Below are 19,338 nucleotides of genomic sequence, written 5' to 3'. Positions count from 1 at the left end.
TAAGCAAACTCCAGGAGATGAAGGAGAGGGAAGCCTGGTGTGCTGCACTCCATGGGATCACCAAGAGTTGGCACAACTGAACGACTGAACAACAAGCTGAACATCATGAATATGATGCATGGCAAGTTTTTTCCCAGTATGTCTTTGGCGTTCTAATTTTGTTTATGTTAGTTATTGTCATGCATAGGTTTTGTCTGTCTTTATGCAAACTCATCAACTTTTTTTCTTTATAGTTTCTGGTGTTTCACAACACTCAGGGCAAATGGAACTCTCATACTTTGCTGGTGGATATAAGCTGGTAGAGTCACTCTGGAAAACTGTTTGGCAATATATACTAAAATTAAACATACACATATCCTATGACCCAGCATTTCCTCTCAATTCCAACAGAAAATGAGCACTTGTGCTCTCCCCACAAACATGCATAAGAATGTTCTCAGCAGTTTTACCCCCCAAAATATAAACAACCAGAACTTCTATCAACGGTAGAATTAAGTATGACATAGTAACACAATATAATTCAACACAACACTAAAAAAGAACTATTACTAAAACGGAAGTAGACATTCCCCTACATGTTAGCTAAATCAAACTTTTTTCTCTTCGCCAATCATACATATTAAAAATGCTTTCATTATGTTGCTATGTGCAACATAAATAAATCTCATACATAATGTTAAACAAAAGAAACTAGACCCAAAAGACTTACCATATGATTCAATTTATGTGAAGACCAAAACCAGGCAAAATTAATCTATGGACAAAGGTCAGAATAGTGGTTATCACTAGGGGAGGTCATATTGACTGGAAAGAACATAAGAGAGAATTTCTAAGTGGTAGAGATAGTCTACATCTTGCTCAAGGCAGTGAGTACTTTGTGTATACATACATAAAAATTTGAGTTGATCCCTTAAATATGTGTACTTTCCTGTGAATTGCATTTCAATGAAAGGTTTTCTTTTTCATTAAAAAAAAAGTTTATTTTCTGAGAGGCAGGAAGACCAAGTTGTTTGTGGTTTTGTTATTGTTGTTTAGTTGCTAAGTCATGTCTGACTCTTTTGCGATCCCATGGACAGTAGCCCACCAGGCTCCCCTGTCCATGGGACTGTGCAGGCAAGAAACTGGAGTGGGTTGCCATTTCCTTCTCCAAGGTTTTTCTCTTTTAAAGTGAGATCACAAGCTAGCTTTTTTTTTTTTTTTTCTCCAAATGGCTACTCAGTTTACCCAATACTATTTATTGAAAATTTGTTTTCATCTTATCACATTTGACATTTCTATAAACGAGGCCACTCCAGTCCTCTCAGCTCTATCCAGTGTAACTTGTCTACTCTGGTGCTCTTAACTACTTCTGCTTTAACACAGACTCTAACAGCATTAATCCCTTCTTCATGAACACTGGCTTTTCCATAATTTTTATGATAAATTCCACTTTTGTCCTTTCATATGAACTTTAGAATCAAGTTTTAAAAATCTTGAGATATTGTTATTACACTGGGTTTCCAGATTATATTTTATGAACTTCAAGATACCTTCAATATGAAACTAACACAACACTATAAATCAAGTATACTCCAAAAAAACTTTTTCTAAAAAGATACAATTATTTTATGTAGCACTAAAAAAAAGACATTGCCCAGCTATGGCATAATGCTGACGATTTTTATTTTATGTCTATTGTTAAATTACTTTTTTCTCTTCAAAAATTCTGTTAGGAAGATATGCAATACCTCTAGAAGTCTATAAAACATTACTGAGAAAAAAAAAAAAAACACAAAAGAAGATCAAAACACATGGAGAAATAATATTCATGAACTAGAAGACTCATTGGTATAAAGATTTCAACTGCACCTAAACTTATCATTGTGGAATCTTACAAGCTGATTTTAGAAGGTATGCAAATGCTAGGAGCCCAAAATAACCAAGAATTATCTACTGCATATCAAGATGTATCAAACTAGAGTAGTAATTCTCCAACTTTTTTTTTAGTCTTATACTCTTACAACTTACTGAGACTCTAAAGAGCTTTAGTTTTGGGGAGTTTATTTTTTACCTTTGAAACTAAACAGAAAATTCATTTTAAAATAATAAGCTTATCACAGAAATAAATTTATGAAAAACGAATTGTTTTCCAAAACAAAACATTTAGTGAGAAGAGTGGCACTGTTTCGCATTTTCATAAATCTCTTCAACATCTAGCTTAATAGGAGATGGCTGGATTCTCAAATCTGCTCCTTTATTCATTCAATTTCAATATCACACGTCATACATTCTCTGGAAAACCTACTGTGCACTCATGAGATGTGAGTGAATAAAGCAAATAACATCTTATTATTACTATGAAAACAGTTTTGACCTCAGAGACCCCTTAAAGGGTCTCAGGGACTCTACATGGTCCCAGGAGAACTACTGAAATAGACTACTTAATGCAATGGCATTTTGGCATGCTCCTGCTGCTAAGTCGCTTCAGTCGTGTCCGACTCTGTGCAACCCCATAGATGGCAGCCCACCAGGCTCCCCCATCCCCGGGATTCCCCAAGCAAGAATACTGGAGTGAGTTGCCATTTCGGTCTCCAATGCATGAACGTGAAAAGTGAAATGAAGTCACTCAGTCGTGTCCAACTCTTAGCGACCCCATGGACTGCAGCCTACCAGGCTCCTCCATCCATGGGATTTTCCAGGCAAGAGTACTGGAGTGGGGTGCCATTGCCTTTTCCAGGCATTTTGGCATATGGACAGACAAAATAGAGAAATGGAATAGGAGGGCCCAGACAAATCCTTGTCTGTACAACCAGCTGACTCACAACCAAAGTGACTCTTCAGAGAAGGCAAGAGCAGACATTTTAAAAAGCAGTGCCACAATAATACTGGGTTGGCCAAAAACCTTGTTTGGGTTTTTCTGTACAATGTAATGGGAAAAGCCCAAACATTTCGGTCAACCCAACAGTAATTGGATATTCATATAGAAAAAGAACTAAATTGATCCCTATCTTACACCATCAAAAAAATCCCACATAGACTGTTGATCTATGAATAGCAAAACCTAACAGAAAACAATAGCAAATATTATCTTCATCACCTGGATACAAAAAGTTCTAATTATAAAGGAAAAGACTGATGTACTTAACTATATTAAAATTGAGAATTTGTTAATCCAAAAATACCTTTAAGAAAACGAAAAGGTAAGGCAAGCCACAAGTGGAAGATGATATCTGCAATACAGGTATCCGAAAATACACACACACACACAAATAAGAAAAAGACAGAACAGCAGATAGGAAAATGGGCAAATGATTTTAATGAGTCCTTCAAAAAGATGACGGTCAATAAATAAACGAAAGGCTGCTCAATCACAGGAGTAATCGGGGGAATGCAAATTAAAACCAACAAGGAGTGTTAAATAGTACAACCACTTTGGGAAACTATTCTGTAGTTTCTAATAAAATTAAATGCCTGCCTGATGACCCAAAATCCACTCCTCAATATATACTCAAGAGAAATTAGTGTGTATATATAGAAAGATGTGCATGAGAATGTTCATAGCAGCTTAATTCACAATAGCCAAACTTAGAAACAACAGTCAATAAAAAAATGAGAATCATAAAGTGGGACTGCTGCTGCTGCTGCTGCTAAGTCACTTCAGTCGTGTCCGACTCTGTGCGACCCCAGGGACTGCAGCCCACCAGGTTCCCCCGTCCCTGGGATTCTCCAGGCAAGAATACTGGAGTGGGTTGCCATTTCCTTCTCTGATGCATGAAAGTGAAAAGTGAAAGTGAAGTCATGCAGTCGTGTCCGGCTCTTAGCGACCCCACGGACTGCAGCCTACCAGGCTCCTTCGTCCATGGGATTTTCCAGGCAAGAGTACTGAGGTGGGTTGCCACTGCCTTCTCCAAAAATGGGACTAAGCAATGAAAAATGGGACTAAGCAACTGATAAAACCAACAACTTGGATAAATTGCAAAAAACATTATTATGCTGGGCAAAAGAAGTCTGACACAAAGGAGTGCATACTGTTATGAGCCCACTGACATGAAGTTCAAGAACAGGCAAAACAAATTTGTACCGGTAGAAGTCAAAACAGTTTTATCAGAATACAGATTCTGTAAGCAAAGGAGTATGAGAGAACTTTCTGGAGTGATGGAAATGCTCTATATTTGCATGTGAATGTGGTACATGCATATGTAAAATATTCTTCAAGGTGTACATTTAAAATTTTTGCTACTTACTGGATATGACATATACCTCAGAGTACACACAAATATCCATTATATATAAACCAGAATGGTTAACTGAACAGATTGACAATTCCAAGGCTTGGCAAAGACGTGGAATAATAGGAATTCTCATACACTGCTGATAGAAATCTAAACCGGTGCAACTCATCAAAAAAAATAGAGCAAAATAATCAACTGTGATACACTTGTATAAGAGAACATTCCACAATGACAAACCAACTACAGCTCCATCACACACAGATGAATCTCACAAAATAATGTTGAGTGAAAACAGCCAGAATAAAGTATACAAAATAAATGGTTCCATTTATGAAAGGTTGAAAAAGCAGGCAAAACTAAACTACCAAATTTGGGTGCAACCTTAGGTAGAAAAGTAAGAAAGTGATTATGATATGATATCATAAGAGTCAGGGCAGAGGGCTTCCCTCATGGCTCAGTGGTAAAGAACCTGCCTGCCAATGCAGGAGACACAGGTTCAATCCCTGGTCTAGGAAGATCCACATGCCTTAGAGCAACTAAGCCCGTGCATCACAACTACTGAGCCTGCACTCTAGAGGCCACGAGCTGCATCACTGAAGCCCGCGCACCCTAGAGCCAGTGCTCTGCAACAAGAAAAGCCACCACAATGAGAAGCCCATGTACCACAATGAAGAGTAACCCTGCTTGCTGCAACTAGAGAAAGGCCCATATAGCAATGAAGAGACAGCACAGCTAAAAATAATAAATAAATAAAAATTCACATATATATATAGTCAGGACAGAAGTCACTCTAGTGAAGGAGAAATATAGTTCATAAGCAGGAATTTTAAGGAGGGCTTTCTGCAATGCTGACAATTGTCTACTTAGTGACCTGAATGTTTGTTACAAGGCTTATGCTTTTTAATCACTACATCAAAGAAAGATGCACAGACCAATGACTTTTCTGTATGTATCAGAACAAAACTGAAAGGGTTACAAATCAGAAAAAAAAAAGATTTTAAAAAGTCAGCTGGACTTGGTAACTGATGGGGTTTGCTGGGGGAAGAGAGGAATAAAGAGACAGCCAAGGGAAACTGCCAGATTTCTGACTTGCACACCAGTTTGGGTGGGGACGCCTTTCACTGAGATAAGGAAACAGCATTTTCAGGGGAAAGATATGAATTAAAGCTTGGACACGGTGAATTTATAGTACCTTTGAGACATCCAGGCAGAGATGTCCAGTGGGCAATTAGACATGCCAATCTTGAGCTCAAAGGAGAGGTCCCGGTGAGAGAGAAATTTTGGATTCACCTGTCAGGGAAATCATGGACAGAGAGATAACTGTTTAGGGAAAAGAGAAGGACAAGAAGGTGCGGGGCTGATCCCGGGTATGCCAACATTTAACAGGCAGGTCCAGGAGGATAAGCCAGTAAAAAAGAAACAAAAAAACTAAGAAGGACCCAAGTGGTTGGAGGACTATCAAGAGTGTGTGGTGAACCATTAAGCAAAGGAAGAGAACGTCTCCTGAAATCAGTCACTCACTGCAGGTTGGTACGTAGTGAAGAAAGCATACAGGTTATGTGCAATACTCAGCGAGCCAGTTTTTACTCCACCTCTCTCTGGCTGATTGGGGAAAAGCAACAAACAAGAGAAAACCAATGCTTCCGAGAACGGTTCTAAGTTTTCGTGTTGTCTTTAGAAGTGGGAAACGAAGGCCCCTCTCACTCTTCTCCCTGCTTCTCAGGAAGAAGATAAGATTGGAGAGCGTTAGGTCTGCACCACTGGGCAGAATTCGGCCTGAAAAGGTCAGCACACAGGTGCAAGCTCACTTTTACGTGTCTTCTTGTGACTGAAGTGGCATGAGACGCCTTCAAGAGAGGATTTCTACTACTCCAAGGGAGAGCCAGGGCTAAACCTACTACTTGGGCAGAAAAGGCCAGAGGCAGGAGGCCAAGGCCAGATCAGCAGTCAGCCGGGGCAAATGGGCTCTCTCTGGTTACAAGGCCCTGAGCACTGACAGGAATGAGTCAGGCCAGCTTTGCCCACATCACAGGGGAAAGCTGTTTTCTAGCTGTGCTTGAAAACTGGGGAGATGGAGGGCATCCATCTCATGGGCTGGGTCAGTTTCAAACAAATGAAGCTAAACTAAATTGAGAAAAACAGCAACTCCACATAAAAGCAGTGGGGCTCATTTGAGTCCTCCGTCTTGGGGTTTGGTGCTCAAGTCCTAGTCAAGAATAAGAGGCAAAGTTTGGGAGTTTTTACTGCCAGTACAAATACTTAATATAAATCTGTCCCTTAGGAATCCCATAGATTTGAAAACTGTGGCTGTGGACTGGAGAGAATTCTAATATTCCTGGATCCCACCGGAATACCATCCTAAAATTTCTCAATTTCTAGTACCACATCAATCACATACAAAACAAAACACAATGGGCATCTAGGTTAAACGTGCATGAGATTAGCAACTCCAGAAGAAGCAGAAAGGCAAAATATGTTTGTTCCTTGATAAAAAGGTTTTAGTGAAGGCTGTCTCCTTCCCAAATTCACCTATAAAGTCAGTACAACTCCTATCAAAACTTCAATGGGATTTTTTTTTAGAGCTTATCAAAATAAATTTTAAAATTCACCTGAAACAATAAATGCATGATAATAGCCAAGAAAAAAATTGAAAATGAGCATATCTGCTCTATCTGGTATCAAACTGCAGTATATAAAGCTGCAGTGGGAAGAGGGACTGTGTAATAGAATTCTGCAGAAACATACACAAACACACCACGGGGATGGAACAGCAAATCCAGAGGCCCTCCGTATATAAAGAAATTCTTGCAGCATTTCAAACATGGACAAGTCAATAAGTGAAATTAGGAAAAGCTTGTCAATTTAGAAAAAAGATCTCTACCCCACATCAGACAAAAAGTAAATTCCACACAAACCAGAAGAGTTAAATATGATATGAAAAAACAAATTTCAAACACATGAGAGTTAAAAAAAAAATCTTGAGATGGTAGAGATTTTGTTAAACAAGATTAAAGAAAAAAAAAAACAACTCAAAAGCTACAAAGAAGTCAAAGATGGGACCACATAAAAAGTTTAAACTTCTATATGAATAAAAACACCATAAATGAAATTAAAAGAAAAGTGAGAAGAAACTAGTTGAAAAAATATGTGTAATGCATACAACAAAGGATTAACTATTGTATATCTGAAGAATTCCTGCTAATCAATAAGAAAAAAAAAAAGACAACCCTGAAGGGAAAAAAATGGTCAAAGACATGAACAGGCGATATCCAGAAGGAATATGAATGCCCATTAACATGTCCGCACAAAAGTTAGGTTACAGACTCATCTAAAGTCTGATAAGCTACATTTCAGATGATTAAGAAATTAATTTTTTCAAAACTAAAAGAAATTATAAATATACATTCATTTGATGTCAGAATGAGAAATGCCCTTCTAAACTTAAAACCTAACAAAAACTTACAAAGACAAATAAATTTTATATACTTTACCCCAGTACTGCAAAAATTAATGAAATAGAAAATGGCAAAAATATTAACAAATATAATAAATTATTCATATACTTTAAATATAGAAAGCATTATCTAAATCAATATAGAAATTCTTAGATCTATACAAGCAAGACTGGAGAATAAATGCAAACAGTTAAAACAATGTGAAAACCATGAAACCTTGCTTATCCTTGGTGGGGGGGAATGGAGGTCAAAACAATGAGATGATGTTTTCCACACATGAAACTGATAAAGGTGTAAAACAATGAGAATGCCCAATACTGGCAGAGGTACAGGGCACCTTATGTTCTCCTAATTACCTTACAGGTGGAATTTTTAATAACATGAGAAAAGAGTTGTGACTTGTTAAATGAGGAAAAAAGATATAAAATACATACAGTATGATCTCAACCATATTTTAAAATAATAGCTAAGTTTTATGGACACTTACTTCTCTGCCAGACACTGAGCTAAGACTATCTACAGGTTATCGGTGCACTGGTGCACTTCATATTTACAATAATCTTGAGTTAGACGCTTTATTCTCCTCATTTTATGGAGAAACTGCGACAAGAGATCAAGTCATGGAGCCAAGGTTTCAACCCAGATACATCTGCTCTAGTCTGGAATTGTAACTACTAGTAAATGGACAGGAGGGAATAAATCAAACTCCTAAGAGCTGAATATACTCCTCTTCCTATTTTGTCATGGCTATTCCATTAGTTTACTTCTAAATATAATGCTGCTTCAAAAGATCAACAATCACACAACAGTGACAAGAGCAGCCTTGAAATGCTGACAGTGTTAGGTGCTACCGACAAAAGAAACTTTATAGATCATAATCCAGGGGATTTAAAAAAATTTTAAGCAAAGGAATGCTTTTCTAAGTGAAATTTTATATGGACCTACAATATGAGAAACAAATTAAAGCAGCATTTCATTCTATTAGTGTATGTGAAAAGCTCAAATTTTCACAGAGATTAGCAGTTACAAATAAGTCTTTGTCATTCTTTTAAAAACAGCACATTATTGCTATCTAAGGATTTATTATACCTGTCCTGAAGTCCAAGTAGAAAAAAATCTAAGTTAAATCTCTAGTAATATCAATGAGAATATGTGGTAACCACAAATATTTTGGTAGAAAGAAAAATATGAAGCTTAAAATACATACTAATCTGACATCAAGACATTATACATACAAAGCAGTCACATGTTACTGCACAATGCAATGAGAGTTGTCTATAGGAGCATCTTACATGAACAAATAAGCACTGGTCTGAATTTTAAAAAGAACAATATAAAGCTACAATTTTTCCAGTCAACAGAATTTTTAGAAATTCAAGTACCTGCACAAAGAAAGCAAGAAATGTCATTATAAGAATTGTTACCTGGCTGTTGGCATTACGGATAATTTTAGTTTTTTTCTTTTTGTTTATTTTCCCTCAAGTATTTTAACTACATTGCCTTTACTTTTTTTTATGTTTCATTTTAAAATAGTTATAAATCACAGGAATTTGCAAAGAAACTGTACAGGCAGGTCCCAAGGACCCTTCACCTAACTTTCTTCAATGGTAATATCTTACATACTTCTAGTGCAAGATCACAAGGAAACTGACTGTGGTACAATCCACAGAGTTTATTAATATTTTCACCACTTTTACATTCATGTGTGTGCTCTATGCAATTTCACATTTGACACTTGTAGCTTTGAGTAACAACAGTTGAGATACAGAACTGTTCCCTCCCCACAAAGCTCCCTCATGCTGCCTCCTAACCACACCTTCCCCTGTTCCTAACTCCTGGCAACAACTAATCTATTCTTCATCTCTATAATTTTGTTATCTCAATAATGTTATATAAATGCAACTGTATAGAATGTAACCTTTAAAGACTGACTTTTTTTGTTTAGCCTAGATAACCTGGCAGTACAAATCAGCAGTCTTTAATTTGTTAAAATTTAGCATGATATAACATTTGAATGTGTATCAATGTTTGAAGTGAAGTGGAAATAGCTCAGTCATGCCCAACTCTTTGTGACCCCATGGACTGTAGTCTGCCAGACTGTCCACGGAATTCTCCAGGCCAGAATACTGGAGTGGGAAACCATTCCCTTCTCCAGGGGATTTTCCCAAAACAGGGATCAAACCCAGGTCTCCCACACTGCAGGTGGAAATAGGTGGATTCTTTACTGTCTGAGCCACGAGGGAAGTCCAAGAATACTGGAGTGGGTAGCCTATCCCTTCTCCAGCAGATCCCCAACCCAGGCATCAAACAGGGGTCTCCTGCATTGCAGGAGATTCTTTACCAGCTGAGCTACCAGGGAAGCCCTGGTTAACAGTGTTTACAGTGTTTTAAAGTTTACAGTGGTGCTCGCTTCGGCAGCACATATACTAAAATTGGAACGATACAGAGAAGATTAGCATGGCCCCTGCGCAAGGATGACACGCAAATTCGTGAAGCGTTCCATATTTTAAAAAAATAAATAAATAAATAAAGTTTACAGTGTTAAAAATGTGACTCAAATGCTTATGAAATCCATGTTGTACTACCATAAAACTAGGATTCTGGGGAATGAATTCTTTAAATTAATAATCTGGTACAAATCTAGTGCAATCTAGTACAAACACATTACAGAAGAGAAGCCCATGGCACAGTGCTTCTAAATCTTATCTATGTTTACAAGAACACGTGGATTACAAGAATGCCTGGCTGTGCATTTTTCTGGCCAGCCTCTAGATTCCAGTTCTTTCCCGACCCAGGTAAGTTTCTGTTACGTGAGAATATGACTGTTTGCTTCCCCTCACAGAATGGTCACCATTTTTGCCTTTCCACATATTTAGAATTCTTTTGAATCATCCAGGAAATGAATCTCTCTCAAATTCTTGGTTTTGGAGATTTACCTCCACCACACCCCAGGCGCAACTCTCTAGTCTCTAAGTCCTAATGAATCAACACCTCTCTCAGAAAGGACTACCCCACCCAAGTACAAATTCAAAATAACTCTTTTCCCCTCCCCTCCATACCTCCAGGTACCTAGATCCACCTGATGTTTCTTCTCTCAGCTATTCTGTTAGGTCTTCCTGATCCTCACCCCACTAGGAATCTGTTCACTAACTAGGTGTGACAAAAGCCGTATCTTAACAAGTTTACGCTTAGAAAGCAAACACTCCAAGGAGTTACTTCTTGAACATCATGCCTTCATAGTAATGTCCTTGCTTTTCCAAAAAGATCACTCTCAATAAGTAAAAGCTAAAACATGAAACTAGGCACAGATGAAAAAAAAAAAGCATAGATGTGTGTATATTTGTTTAAATTTGGCTCATATTGGTATTACTGTATCACTATCGGATCAAATTGTATTTAAAGTAGAGGTAAAGAGGGACTTCCCTGACAGTCCAGTTAAGACTGAGCTCCCCCTGCAGGGAGCACCAGTTTGATTCCTGGCTGGGAAACTAAGATCCCACAAGCTGCAGAGCAAAAAATTTTAAAATAAAGTAGTGGTAAAGAGCCAAACTGCCTGGGTAAAAATGTGATCTCTGCCACTGTATTTTCTAAATCAGGTTTCATTTACCTTCTGTGTACTTCAATCTTCTCATCTGTAAAATGGTAATAAAAATGCCTCACAGGACAGTTTCAAGAATTAAATAACATATGTAAAGCATTCAGAACAGTGCCTAGCACACAGTAAACATTATCCAAGTATTAACAATTATCCCTAACACATGGCAATCCAGCTTCACCTCTTTGTGACATCTATTCTGCTTACACTCTGATATTCATACTGCTCCTGAAGCAATGGTCACATAAGAATCTGTGTTTTATTTATTAAATTCATCTTGATCAAAACTAACTAGCAGAACAAATTTTCTCTTACATAGAAGCAGTTACTACTAACATTCCACCAAACATGAATGTAAGCACTTAAAAGTATAGTGTGATGGAAAGAATGCTAGCAAAGAGGAAAGTACAGATCAGCACACAGAATATGGCAGCTTTATGTTTAAAAAACTGGGAGACTAATGTCATATTTATGCTTGTATACACATAAGATGGCTCTATAAAGTTTCATGTCTGATTAAGGAAAGGGAGAAGTACAAGCCTGGGAGAAGGATTATGAAAGGGGTGATTCACTGTATATACTTCAGTATCTTTCAAATTTGAAGCAGTGAATATATTACTTATATATGTGGTAGTTGCTGTCATGTCTAACTCCTTGTAACCCAACCCCACCGACTGTAGCCCGCCAGGCTCCTCTGTCCATGGGATTTTCTAGGCAATAATACTGGGTTGCTATTTTCTTCTCCAAGGGATCTTCCCAATCCAGGGATCGAACCAGCATCTCCTATCTCCTGCACTGGCAGGATTCTTTACCACTGAGCCACCTGGGAAGCCCCAGCAATAAAGTACACTAGAACAATTTACATTTAAAATACATAAATACTACACCTAAAACAAGAAACTTCTACTATTTAAAGGCATTTATGATGAGACACTGCAAAAAAATAATCATTCCACCTCCAGTCAATAACAGCTGTAACTGAGTACATACTTTACTCCAAGTATCATCCGTTTCTTCATTCCGTGTATCCTTTTTAATCCTACCATTCCTCTGGCAAAGTAGGTTTTAATATCCCTATTTAACAGGAGAAGTGACTATGGCTCCATGAAGATGACAACTAGCTTGATGTCACAGTCTAACAAGTGAAGAGCTAGGAGTCCACCAAAAATCTTTGGATGTGAGCTCAGTGCACTAGACAGGGATTAGCTGGCAAGCTGGTGCAGACTTGCAATGATGTTTTTAGTAATTTAAACATAAATGAGGAAAAGTAAAAAGAACTTTTCAACAAAGCTAACTGATTCAATTTAAAGGTCTTTCGTGCTAAGATGAGGTTCTAATTATTTGAGTTAAAATATCCTTACTTAAAATGACAGTGACAGTCGACAGTGCGTCTCTCTCGTCTCCCGCATTAGCAGGTGGGTTCTTTACCACTAGGAAGAAGCCTGGCACCTCTCCTGCAGCCTCCCAATTTAGGGGGGAATACTTCTGAAGTCCAAAAAAATTTGGGAACTACTTCCTTAGACAATGATGCCTCCCAAAATAACAGAGGACTTCATGCATACACCTCAAGACTCTCTCATTAATCTCTATTTTACTTGGATTGGGACATTGAAGGATTGAGAAATGGGAATAAAGTGAGTTTCAGCAATCCAAAAATCACATGAGTTAATGTTGGGTTGGGCAGAGAACTTTCCTCAGGATTTGTTTCACTGGTTGATTTTTCTCATATCTTCAATTCTACTCACTCAAACCTGGGCGTAAACTTTCTGTTCCTAAAATAGTCACATTCTTTACTACTACTGCTAGGTGGCAATCAATACTTAAGTCAAATAAAAAGATCTACTACTTGAGGCCTCCAATAATTTGCTTTTATTTAAAGCCTTTTTCACTTTGACAAAATAAAAACTTTTAATTAGGTTTAGTCTACTACTTCCAAAAGAAAATTGGTCTATAAATCAGACTCAAGCAAATTTCCAAATTTCTCTATCTCCATTGTGTGTGTGTGCATGTATATATATATAATGTATATAGATAGATAGATATAGTGTATATATATATATATACACATATGACTTTGCAAGTAGTTTACAAACAAGTTGGTCAAACTAGATAAATTTCTTGAATTTTACTGTATACATATACATGGCAAATAAGCTATTTACTTCTCTTAGTAGCATGTCTTATTTCTTACCTCCTTTGGTGAGCAAATTTAAAATAGTCTACGTACACAGCTACACAAGTAAATATTAGTTTCAGTCACAACATATTAAATTCACATTTAAAATTATAAAGAGATCCAGATTTTTCAGTCTTACACATAAACTTTTAATCTCACTTGATGCTATTTATATTATTTTATGGTGCCTTATTAAAATGAAATCAGAAGACAAAAACCTGTATCTCGCAGGACACATAACGGAAAATATTTAAAATCTGTACTTACTACATGACTCAAAACCACTCTTTTTAAAAGGAGAGCCAATTTTAAGAACTTAAACATACAGTCTGGATAACATAAATCACTCCTTCCATGCCCAAAACTTAACAGATCTAGTAAAATTTATTATAGACTATAATGTATCCAAAAGCTAAAACTGGTAATAATTGTGCTTAAATTCCACATTAATCTATATCAAAACTTATTTTATTTCTTTTTTCAAATACCTGATATATACTGCTGCACAGTCTTTTCATTATATATTCGTTCAGCTAACTTTGGGTGCAAGGTACTCTAAGTATAAAAGTCCTTCCCTGGCATTGAAACATGTATACTATCATGTAAGAAACGAAGTGCCAGTCTATGTTCCATACAGGATACAGGATGCTTGGGGCTGGTGGATGGGGATGATCCAGAGAGATAATATGGGGTGGGAGGTGGGAGGGGGATTCAGGATTGGGAGCTATGTATACACCCATGGTGGATTCATGTCAATGTATGGCAAAACCAATACAGTATTGTAAAATAAAGTAAAAATAAAATAAAAAAAATAAAAGTTCTTCCCTATGGATAGTGAAAATAATATACAAATGTTTACATAAAATACACTCAGCCGTCCTCAAAAGGGTATCTGAGAGTCTGTTAGGTCTATTAACTTGGTTCAAAATACCCAACAACAAATGTAAACTTTTTGTTACTTTGTTGTATTTTAACTGTTAACTGGTATCTACATTTTAAACACATTGTGTCTAATGTAGCAATAATGATAACTATTTTCCCATTAAAAAGTTACAGATGAGAAAGAGTACTTGGCTCACTAAGAACATTAAAGGGAAAAGATCCTCAGCCTGGAGCTTGTGAATAGTAACAAGACAAACTCCAATGCTAGGTTGTTCATATAATCACCAATATGTAGGTCAAAATAACTAGTGAGCTATATACATGACTGTCTGCCTAGTAATTTACAGATCAACAGGAGAGGAAGAAACTGCTCAAACGTGACTACCGCTAACAAACTCAAAATATTAGGCATAGTATGTCTCTATTAACAGTGCAACCTGTGTAACCTAGCAATTGTAAAATAATTTCTTTTACTTTTGCTACTTTTTAAAAAGGAACCCTCCTCAAAAAAAAAAAAAAAGCCGTCACTTTAAAGATGTAAATTCCTTTTTTTTTTCAAAGTAATTTGCCTAGGAAAATCTAACGCAGAAAATAACGTGTAACAGATAAATCAACTACAACATGCTTAAAAACCTAAGATTATCAGTAAAACAAACCAATCCTTCCAGTTTAGCAATCTATGTATTTTTAATCTTCGGTGGGTATTTCATTATAATAACCAACAACGTTTAAAAGTCACCCTTATTCCCCAAACATCGTCATCACACATGACATATTTTACTGAAATTAAGCTGAGACTAGACCCAAACTCAGGCCACCGGGCACCCTGAAATATATGATGGGGAATCCAAGAAATCAGATATGTTGAGTGCCGGTATCTTCTTCCATAGTAGGGTCAAATTCGTGTTTGCCCGCAAATGTCACTGTCTCAAGAAGTCTGCAAAATTCCCATCCGCGCTCCAGAGTACAAAAAGGCCTGACCACGGAAACACCTGTCCTAGCACCGGGAAGACATTGGGAAATGCAACCTCCGAGCCCACGCCGGCCGCGCAGCCTAGGGCAGCAGCGGCGACCCCGGACGAGGGGTGGACACTGACCTCACGGCTCCTTCGAGCAGCGTCCCGCACCCCCGACCCGCCTCCCGGGGCGAGAACCAGGAAATCTGTCAAGCCAGCCGGGACCCACCCTCCGTGAACCCCACTCGCTCCTTCCCAGCCTCCCCAACTGCTCTCGGTCCGCTCCGGCCTCCCCGCCTGCACTCTGCCACCTCATCCCTCCCTCCTCGTCGGTCTCGCGGCCCCGCCACCTCAGCCCCGGCGGCCTGCACTCCGGCCGCCCCCCACCCCGGGCCGCCGCTCCCCCCCCCGGCCCCGGCCGCGGCCCCCTGCCCGGCTCGCGGCGCCGTCGGTCCCTTCACGGCCCGGTCCCCGCCGCCCCCCCAGGCCCGAGCTCCCGCCGCGCGCTCCCCACCCCCAGCCTCCGCCCTCGCCCCGCTCGGCCGCTCCCGGCCCGCTCCCCCCAGCCGGGCTACCTGGAGGCAAGGGCGGCGGAGCACTTCACCCAGGGCCCCAGGTCGCAGAGGGCCCGGTGCTCGGGGTCCCGCTCCTTCTCCCGCTCCACGTGGTAGGCGTAGATGGAGAGCAGGATCCCGGCGGCGCACACTGCATACCGGGCCACCCGCTCCCAACGCGGCACCGACACTCTCAGCAGGACGGGCGCCGCCATCTTCCCCCCTCCGCCGCCGCCGCCGCCGCCGCCGCCGCCGCCGCCTCCTTCACCACCGCCGCCGCCGCCTCCCTCCGCCTCCACCTCAGCCGCCGCCGCCCGTCGGGGCCCGACCCAGCCGCTGCCGCTACCGCCACCGCCTCCGCCGCCGCCGCCACCGCCGCCACCGCCGCCTCGCCCCATTGGCTCGACCGCCTCCTCCGGGCCCCGCCCCCACAGGCGCGCGGCCCAACCGCCCCGAAAGGAGAGAGCCCGGCCGGGCTAGGAAAGCGCGCGCGGGCGCGGAGGGAGGGGGAGGAGCGCGCAACCGCCCGAGAGGCCGGCCGGCGGGCGGAGCCAGAGGCGGCGCGGCGCGCGCAGCGGGCGGGGCCAGAGAAGGGGCGGGGCTATGGGGTGAAGGGCGGGGCTTTTGGGCGGGAGGGGAGGGGCGAGCAGGGGTGGGGCAAGCAGGGTGGGGCAAGCAGGGGTGGGGTAGCGCGGGCGGGTCCTATAGGACTGGGTGCGAGGAGTAAATTTCAAAGATATCAATGTGTGTGACTGGATAAGCCCTTGGCCCCACCTCCTGGGGGGCTAATCAATGGCCATACTTTCCGCTTTTTTTTTGTCATCACTTGATATTTTCTCACCCAATCCAAATTAACCTTGGCCATTGGCCAGAACTCCCAAGCTCTAGAGCCACGCTTACGTTCCCTGATGTTCTCCATCACCACCTCCACGCACTTAGTATTCAACAAGTGCAAGTTGAACTATTTTTTAAAATTACTTCTGAATGCCTTGCTTCTCTGTGAGCTGAATTTGAGATGGCTTAACCAAAGAAGTCTGAGAGCCAAAGAATTGATGCTTTTGAACTGTGGTGTTGGAAAAAACTTTTGAGAGTCCCTTGGACTGCAAAGAGATCAAACCAGTCAATCCGAAAGAAAATCAACCCTGAATATTCATTGGAAGGACTGGTGCTGAAGCTGAAGCTCCAATACTTTGGCCTCCTGATTCGAAGAACTGACTCATTGGAAAAGACCCTGATGCTGGGAAAGATTGAAGGCAGGAAAAGAAGGGGATGAGAGAGGATGAGATTGTTGGATTGCATCAATGACTCGATGGACATGATTTTGAGAAAGCTCTGGGAGTTTCTGATGGTAAGGGAAGCCTGTGTGCTGCAGTCCATGGGGTCCCAAAGAGTCAGACAGGACTGAGCAACTGAACTGAACTGAAAACATAGGAAACAATAGTTCCTACATCAAATGTTGTTGTCAGAATTACATACAGGTTAAGAACTTGAGAACAAGATGGCAGGGGTGGGGGAAGTCGCCAGCATTCATGAGCTACTGAACAACAACATACTCCATGATATACAGTAAAATATAAAAATAAACTAAAAAATTGGAATGAAGAAAAAGCCTATTCAAAATATAAAGAAAGACCAGGAGTAAGAACATAGACAAGCAGGCCATAGAGTATCATATAATAATTAAAACTGAGCCACAAATCTGGCTCTGAGCTTCCTGGTGGCCAAAACTAAAAGAAAAACACATGTATGTTATTCTCACTGTCTCTAAGAAACATATTGTTCTTATATATTGCTAGCTTTTTCCTGATTGTAACTGCAAGGAGATCCAACCAGTTCATCCTAAAGCAAATCAGTCCTGAATATTCACTGGAAGGACTGATGTTGAAGCTGAAGCTTCAATACTTTGGCCACCTGATGCAAAGAGCTGACTCATTTGAAAAGACCCTGATGCTGGGAGAGATTGAAGGCGGGAGGGGAAGGGGACGACAGAGAATGAGATGGTTGGATGGCATCACTGACTCAGTGGACATGGGCTTGAGTAAACTCCGGGAGTTGATGATAGACTGGGAGGCCTGGAGTGCTGCAGTCCATGAGGTCGCAAAGAGTTGGACATGACTGAGTGACTGAACTGAACTGTCCAAGAGATATGTCTCATATAGTGATTTTTTTTATTTTTAGTAACTGATGTCCTTGTATGATGTATTGATCAGTAACAAACTTCCCCAAACTTAGTAACTTAAAGAAAGTGAAGTGAAAATCACTCAGTCATGTCCTACTCTTTGCAACCCCATGGACTGTAGCCTGCCAGACTCCTCTGTCCATGAAATTCTCCAGGCAAGAGTAATGGAGTGGGTAGCCATTCCCTTCTCCAAGGGTTTTTCCTGACCCAGGCATCGAACTCAGATCTCCTGCATCGCAGGCAGATTCTTTACCAGCTGAGCTACTAGGGAAGCCCAAAATAAAGGAAAATACGTCTTATTTCCTCATAGTTTCTGTGGGTCAGGAATTGTTTAGCTGGATTCCCTGGCTCAGGGTCTCTCAAAAGGATGCCATCAGGATGTTTGCTGAGGCTGTAGGCATCTCAAGGCAGGAGAATCCTCTTTCAAGCTCACTCACATGGCTGTTGACTGGATTAATGAGTTTCTGGCCACTTGCATTTCTCCATAAGAAGCTGCTAACTTCCCTGAGAGCAAGGGATAAGAGAGAGAGAGAACTGGAAGTCACAGTCTTTTTTGTAACCTACTCTCAGAAGAGACAGCCCACCACTTTTACATATTTTATTACTTATATAACCTAAGTGTCCATGGATGAATAATGGATAAAGGAAATGTGGTATGTATCCACAATGGAATAGTATTCAGCCACAAAAAAGGAAGGAAATCCTCCCATTTGAGATAACATGGACAAACCTTGAGGGCATTATGCTAAGTGAAATAAATCAGAACGTCAACTACAGTTGACCCTTGAACAAGGCAGGGTTTAGGGACACTCACCTCATTGCGAAGTCAAAAATCCACACATAACTTTACATTTAGCCCTCCCTATCTGAGGTTTCACCGCCACAGATGCAACCAACTGAGGATTGTGTAGTACTGTATATGTGTGTATTGAAAAAAATCCACGTACAAATGGACCTGTGTAGTTCAAACCTGTGTTGTTCAAGGGTCAACTGTACTATATAATCTCACACGTGGAAAATAAAAAAGCTGAAATCATAGAAACATTTATTGATGGTTGGCAGGGGCTTGCAGGTAGAGAAAATGGGGAGATGTTGGTCAAAGGGCATAAACTTCCAATTATAAGATGAATTAGTTCTGGAGCTCTAATGTACCGAATGGAATCTGTAGTTAATAATATGTATTGTATATGTGAAAGTTGCTTAGAGAGTTGCTAAATCTTAAATGTTCTCATTTCCTCCCTCCAGGCAAAGGTAATTAGATATGGTGATGGATGCATTAACTAATCTTATTGTGGTAATCATTTCACAATATATACATGTATCAAATCAT

At 40.3% G+C, this 19,338-nt stretch overlaps 1 protein-coding gene and 1 non-coding gene across 2 annotated transcripts in view; one reads left to right on the top strand and one right to left on the bottom strand.

Moving 5' to 3' along the window:
• VKORC1L1 (vitamin K epoxide reductase complex subunit 1 like 1) overlaps nt 1-16,083 on the bottom strand; it is a 55,168-nt gene extending 39,085 nt beyond the window's left edge. Inside the window, exon 1 of the mRNA XM_040260499.1 lies at nt 15,851-16,083. Coding sequence (XP_040116433.1) covers nt 15,851-16,044 — 194 coding nt within the window. The 5' untranslated portion in view covers nt 16,045-16,083. The remainder of the gene's footprint in view (nt 1-15,850) is intronic.
• On the top strand, nt 10,069-10,175 carry LOC120860196. The gene has a single exon (XR_005720263.1). It is a non-coding gene; the product is annotated as a U6 spliceosomal RNA (small nuclear RNA).
• Nucleotides 16,084-19,338: the final 3,255 nt, after the last annotated feature.

This window comes from Oryx dammah, unplaced genomic scaffold (genome assembly GCF_014754425.2).
Source record: "Oryx dammah isolate SB20612 unplaced genomic scaffold, SCBI_Odam_1.1 HiC_scaffold_2, whole genome shotgun sequence".
Lineage (NCBI taxonomy): Eukaryota > Metazoa > Chordata > Mammalia > Artiodactyla > Bovidae > Oryx > Oryx dammah.
This window is presented reverse-complemented; position numbering and strand designations above follow the sequence as displayed.